This window comes from Chelonoidis abingdonii, chromosome 9 (assembly GCF_003597395.2).
Source record: "Chelonoidis abingdonii isolate Lonesome George chromosome 9, CheloAbing_2.0, whole genome shotgun sequence".
Classification (NCBI taxonomy): domain Eukaryota; kingdom Metazoa; phylum Chordata; order Testudines; family Testudinidae; genus Chelonoidis; species Chelonoidis abingdonii.
This window is the reverse complement of record NC_133777.1, coordinates 85695826-85701710: the sequence shown is the minus strand read 5'-3', so window position 1 is coordinate 85701710 and position 5885 is coordinate 85695826. Positions and strand designations below refer to the sequence as shown.

At 69.1% G+C, this 5885-nt stretch overlaps 1 protein-coding gene across 1 annotated transcript in view; it reads left to right on the top strand.

Annotated features, from left to right (window-relative positions):
- The first annotated feature begins 209 nt into the window (after positions 1–209).
- Positions 210–5885, top strand: part of IDH2 (isocitrate dehydrogenase (NADP(+)) 2) — a 15912-nt gene continuing 10236 nt past the window's right edge. The window contains exons 1-6 of the mRNA XM_075069767.1: positions 210–382; positions 2265–2356; positions 2999–3164; positions 3588–3748; positions 3905–4048; positions 4510–4646. Of these exons, the coding sequence (XP_074925868.1) occupies positions 2306–2356; positions 2999–3164; positions 3588–3748; positions 3905–4048; positions 4510–4646 (659 nt within the window). The 5' untranslated portion in view covers positions 210–382; positions 2265–2305. The remainder of the gene's footprint in view (positions 383–2264; positions 2357–2998; positions 3165–3587; positions 3749–3904; positions 4049–4509; positions 4647–5885) is intronic.

Sequence of the window (5885 nt, the reverse complement as noted above, 5' to 3'; positions counted from 1 at the left end):
GGGGGCAGAGGGGGCGCTCGGGGTCCGGGTCTCCCAGGGTGCCGCAGCCAGGCCGAAGGGCCGCGAGGCCCCCGGGGCCAGGGCCGGGAACAAGAGCCGCACATAGCGCAGGAGCGGCCCGGCCGGGGGCCGCGCTCCGCCCCGGGGAGCAACAGGCCGACCCATCCCAGCCTGCCCAATGCGCGGAGGCGCCAGGCCGGGCGGGGTCCGCTCACGTGTCCGGCCGCTCCGAGTGCGCGGCCCGCGCTGCCCGGCTGCTGTTCGCGATGGCGCGATACCTCGGCGCAGCCCCGGCGCTCTGCCGCGCCGCCCCCGGCCTGAGCCGCCTCCCGCCGCCCTGGCCCCGGCCCCGCGCCGGGCGCGCAGCAGCCGCGGCGCCACTGTGAGTCCGGGGCGGGGGAAGGGCCGGGGGTGACTTGAAGGGCAGAGGCGGCTGCCGGCCCGGCCCGGCCCGGCCGAGGGGAGCCGGGAGGCCCCCGGGTGGGTCCCGGGCCCGGCTGCTCTCCCGACTTGGGCCGCCCGGGCTCTGTCCCGCCTAGCGGCGCCGGGTCCCCCGGGGGCCGCCCGGCCTTGTTCTGCGGGGGGCCTGGGTCTTTCCGCCGCGCTGCCCCGGCCGGCCGCCGGTGCTCGGAGCCCCGCCCGGCCCCCAGCCCTGCTACTGCGCCCGCCGGGGGCCGGGGCCGGGTCCTCTGGGCATCGCGCGCTCCCTGCCCGACGTGCGGTTCTGGGAGCTCCGCGCGGCTCCTGGAGCGTGGCAGTGACACTGGCCCTGGCAGCAGCGGGGCTCCAGGACGGGCTGGGTCCCGCTCCCTCAGCCGGAGCGGGCCGGGTGCTCGCCCTGGGCCCGGGGTGCCAGCCGCTGCCCTCCCAGAATGGCTGCAGCTAGCGTGGGAGCTCAGTGGGTCCGGCCCGCCTGGCTCTTGCGGTGCAGCTGGGGCAGGGGACGTCTCGCTCCAGAGCCAAACGGGTCTGATCCGGCCTGGGAGCTCCCCGGGAGCAGTGGTCTAGACAGGCCCAGGCTGCAGCGCCGATGCCTGGGTGGGTCCTGGTAACGCCGTAACCTGCGTTCAGAGCAGGAGAATGTTCTCCAGCCCCCCGCTCGGCCAGTCTGGGTTCTGGGGGTCCTGCTGCCTGCGTCCTCTGCTGTGACCCAGGGCACCAGGCCTGGCTCTCTGGGCTGCAGATCTCGGGCACTGCTGGCGCCCAGCAGCTGAACCTGGTTCTGGGCTGTTCAGCTGGTGACCTGCGGGAAAGGAACCTGCTCTGCTAAGGTCATCCAAGGACTTCAAGGGCATTGGACCCTTGGGCCTGGCCTAGAGCTCTGGATTTCAAGGGGCAGGAGGGGGAAGAAAGGGGCTTCCAAAAGCCTTGTGTGAGTGGCCCCTGCTGTGAATTCTGCCTTCGTCCCCTCCCCTCTGGGCTGTGAAATGTACAAAGGGGCCTGTTCCCATGGCTGGCAGTGGGCCTGGAGCTGCCTGGGAAGGCGCTTGCCCTGCTAATGTAGAGATCAGCCCTGGGTCTCTCTCCCTGTGGCCATGTGGGTGCCTGGGCCTGGGCGCGTTCCCCTGCTCTGCCCAGCTGCACTGTGTGCTGGAGGCTGGGGATCAGCTGGCTTCTGCTGCAGCTCATGCACTGGGAGTGAAAGGACTGGTTTCTTGCTCGGAAAGTCTGTGGCTTAGAGCTGAGAGCAGGGAGCTGGCAGCAGGCCCTGGGCTGGAGTCAGGATTAGAGTCTCCCAGCGTGTGTTTAATTCACTTTCCCTTTAGACAGGATCAGCTGCCGCCCTGAATCCCACGTGAGAATGAGCCGCACTGAGAGGCCGTTCATGTGTCCCTAGGTCACCGCTTGGGCGTGCGGAGCAGCGCTTTGCCCTTGGTGCCAGCTGGGGGGTGGGGGGGGAGGCTGATGCCCCATTTGGCCAGGCAGAGTTTTGGCTGGCTGGGCTCCAGAGGCTCCCGTCCCTGGGTGACGCGTGCTGCTGGAGGAGCCTGGCAATGTCTTGATGGGTTCCCTTGGGGCAGTTGGAGCTGGATCTGGCCCCTGACCATGGCGCTTCTCAGGTCAAAGAGCTCTGGCTGCAACCCAGCGTGTTTGAATCAGGACGGGTAGTTGCGGAGATAAACCCGGACAGGGCTCCCTCGGCTGGAGGCTGGGCTGCCCACCTCCCACGTGGGGGTGGCTTGGGCTGGGCAGATGGCTGGGGTCGGGGGCAGCCTCTGCTCCCAGGTGGCAGGTGCTCTGACAGCCATGGTGCTTCTGCCTAGATGCTGACAAACGGATCAGAGTGGCCAAGCCAGTGGTGGAGATGGATGGGGATGAGATGACGCGGATCATCTGGGAGTTCATCAAAGAGAAGGTAGTGCTGGGGGCAGTGGATGGTCTGCAGGGTGGGAGAGCTCTGTGGTGGCCCCCTGTGTGGCATAGGACCCAGGCTCTGGGGAGGGGGATGAGACTCGTTTGCCCCCTGATGCTGGGTCCTCTGCGGGCGCGGTGACTGGCCAGGTTTCACACACACCAGCAACTCAGGTCCATGCCCCCATCCCTGCTGCCTGTGGGTGAGCTGTCGGCTCCCATTGCTGCTTCGGCAGCACAAACGTGGCCAGAACACAGGCTTTGTCTAGGCGGCTGTGGCTGGTGGGAGCGCTGGGGTTTCTGAAGCTCCCAGGAGAGGATGCAGTCTTGCCCCATGGATCTCGGCTTCCCTCGATCCTGCTGCTGTCCCCAGCCAGGAAACAGGTGTCTGAGAACCTCTCCCCATGGGCTTTGCAGCTTCCTGCAAGTGAGAGAGCCCGGAAGTGGCCCCAGCTGCGGGAGGGGAGCAGCAGCACCAAGGCGGCGTCACTGTTTCCTACCCTCAGCCCCAGCGCGTCTGTACCGGGGCAAGGGCGTGGCTCCAGGAGCAGTGTTCCCAGCCCCTGTGGCAGCTCGGACACAGCCCGCTAGGCTCCATGGTGCAGTGCCCCCACTGAGCACACCCTCTCCTTACCCTGTCCTCCAGCTGATCCTGCCCAACGTTGACGTGCAGCTGAAGTACTTCGACCTGGGCCTGCCAAACCGGGACCAGACGGACGACCAGGTCACCATCGACTCGGCGCTGGCTACCCAGAAGTACAGTGTGGCTGTGAAATGCGCCACTATCACGCCTGATGAAGCCAGAGTGGAAGGTGCAGAGGGCAGGCTGCCGGGGAGGGGGCGGACAAGGGACCCTGGGCAGCGAGCCCACATCTCACTCTGGAGTGGGGCTCGGACTCCATGTGAGCTGGGCTTGGGGGGCTGGGCTGCTCTCTGTGGGGCGCTTGCCCCCTCCTCCCCCTTGCTGTACTTGTTCCTGGGGCCTGTGGTGGGGCAGCTCCAGCCTCTGGGTTCTCGTGCTGCCCAGAGCCTCTGGCTGGGGCAGGCAGAGGCACCTCTGTCTGCTCTGCCTCCTGACCCCGGTCCAGACAGATGCCATGGTTCTAGCAGTCCCTGGGCAGCGTGACACCTACCTGTGCTGCTGCAGGGGCTAGCTTGGGGTTGGGCTGCCAGGGTGCCGTGTGTGGGGGAGGCAGGCCCATGGCACATCTTACCCCCTCCCCCCTTGATTTTAGAATTCAGGCTGAAGAAGATGTGGAAGAGCCCCAACGGCACGATCCGAAACATCCTGGGTGGGACTGTTTTCAGGGAGCCCATCATCTGCAAGAATATTCCCCGCCTGGTCCCCGGCTGGGTCAAGCCCATCACCATCGGCAGACATGCCCATGGCGACCAGGTGAGCCTGCCACTGGAGGGCCCTGTGTGCCCATGGCGCAGCAGGGGGGTGCTGGCGTGGGGTGGTGGGGGCTGCTGGCAGCGACTGCAGGTGGGGGCTCGGAGTGGGTGGATGCAGAGGTTGGCGAGCATAACTCTTTGGCCTGTCCCTGTTCAGTACAAGGCCACGGACTTCGTTGTGGACCGGTCCGGGACGTTCAAGATGGTGTTCACTCCGAAGGATGGCAGTGCCGTGAAGGAGTGGGAGGTTTACAACTTCCCTGGCGGGGGTGTTGGCATGGGGATGTACAACACGGACGAGGTGAGAGGCAGGTGGGCGCTGCCGGTGTGTTCTCCAGGCCTGGCACTGCAGGGAGGGCGCGGGGTGGGAGCAGCTGATGCTGGCAGCCCCTCTTGGCATGGGGCTGTGCCCTTCCTGGCTAGCAGGAGCCCCGTCCAACTCCCCTTCTGGCCTAGCACAGCCCTGCATGTTCTGCCTGAGGAGCCAGCCCGCGGCTGCAATGAGGGGTCTGGGCCGGGGAACAGGCAGAGGCCGTAGGCTGAGTGTGGGAGCCAAGCCCTGGCTGGGGGACGGGCTCCTTCTCTCCCTTGGGCGTTGGCAGTTGGACTAAGCGACCTTAACACTCCCCAGCCCCGCCCCCCCCGCAACTGGTGAGTGATGCTGTCCTGCTCCTGCCTCGCCCAGAGCCCATCTGGGGCTGCCAAGAGACTCAGCTGCCCCTGGCGCTGCAGGAGTCACTGGCCGGCCTCCCTTCCTTGCAGTCTATCTCCGGCTTCGCTCACAGCTGCTTCCAGTACGCCAGCCAGAAGCAGTTACCCCTCTACATGAGCACCAAGAACACCATCCTCAAGGCCTACGACGGGCGCTTCAAAGACGTCTTCCAGGAGATCTTCGACAGGTACGGCACGGCCTGTCCTGAGCCCTTCCCTGCGCCGCTCGCTACAGCGCCGCCCCCAGCCCCGCTCGCTACAGCGCCCCTGCTGGGGGGGCTGGCACTGCCCCCAGCCCCGCTCGCTATAGCGCCCCTGCTGGGGGGGCTGGCACTGCCCCCCAGCCCCGCTCGCTACAGCGCCCCTGCTGGGGGGGGCCCCCTGGCACTGCCCCCCAGCCCCGCTCGCTACAGCGCCCCTGCTGGGGGGGTCCTTGGCCACGCCCACCCCGCCGCTCAGCGCCCCTGCTGGGGGGTCCCTTGGCACTGCCCCCAGCCCTCTCTACGCGTCCCTGCTGGGGGCCGCCTGGCACTGCCCCCAGCCCCGCTCCTACAGCGTCTCCTGCTGGGGGGCCCCGGCACGGCCCCCACCCCCGCCCCTAACAAGCGTCTCCTGCTGGGGGCCACTGGCACTGGCCCCTCAGCCCCGCTCCTACAAGCGTCCCCTGCTGGGGGGCCCGCTGCACTGCCCCCGCCCCGGCCCCATACAAGCGCGCCCTGCTGGGGGGGGCATGGGGCACTGCCCCCACTCCGCTCGTACATGAGCCCCCTGCTAGGGGGGTCCCTGGGAAGCGCCTCCCACCCCCCTCACTCAGCGCCCCCGTGCGGGGGGGCTAGGCACTACTCTCCAGCCCTGCTGCGACACCGTCCCCCGTTGCTGGGAGGGGGCCCTGGCACTGCCCCAGCCTCCGCCCCTTCAGCGCCCCTTTCTGGGGGGCTGGCACTGCCCCCAGCCCCGCTCGCTAAACAGCGCCGCCTCGGGGGGCCCTGGACATGCCCCCTCCCGCTCCCTACAGCGCCCCCCGGTGCTGGCCGGCACGGCCGTGGGCTGGCACTTGCCCCCAGCCCCCTACATGCGCCTCTGGGGGGGCTGGCACTGCCGCCCAGCCCCTCCGCTACAAGGCTCCTCGTGGCGGGGCCTGCACGCCCCACCCGCTCCGCATGCAAAAGCCTCCCTGCTTGGAGCCGGTGGCACTGCGCCCCCAGCCCGCCCCAAGCCCACGCAGGGGGGGCCTGGCACTGCCTCCCCACCGCTCGCTACAGCGCCCTGCTGGGGGCCCCGCAGCCCCCCACCCCCGCTCCCCTAAGCGCCCGCTGGGGGGGGCCCCTGCAGCCCCCCCACCGCCTGCCCCGGCGCGCGCGGGGGGGCCCCGCACTGCCCCCCCACCGGCTCCTGCAGCGCCCCAGGCTGGTGGGGGGCCCCGGCAC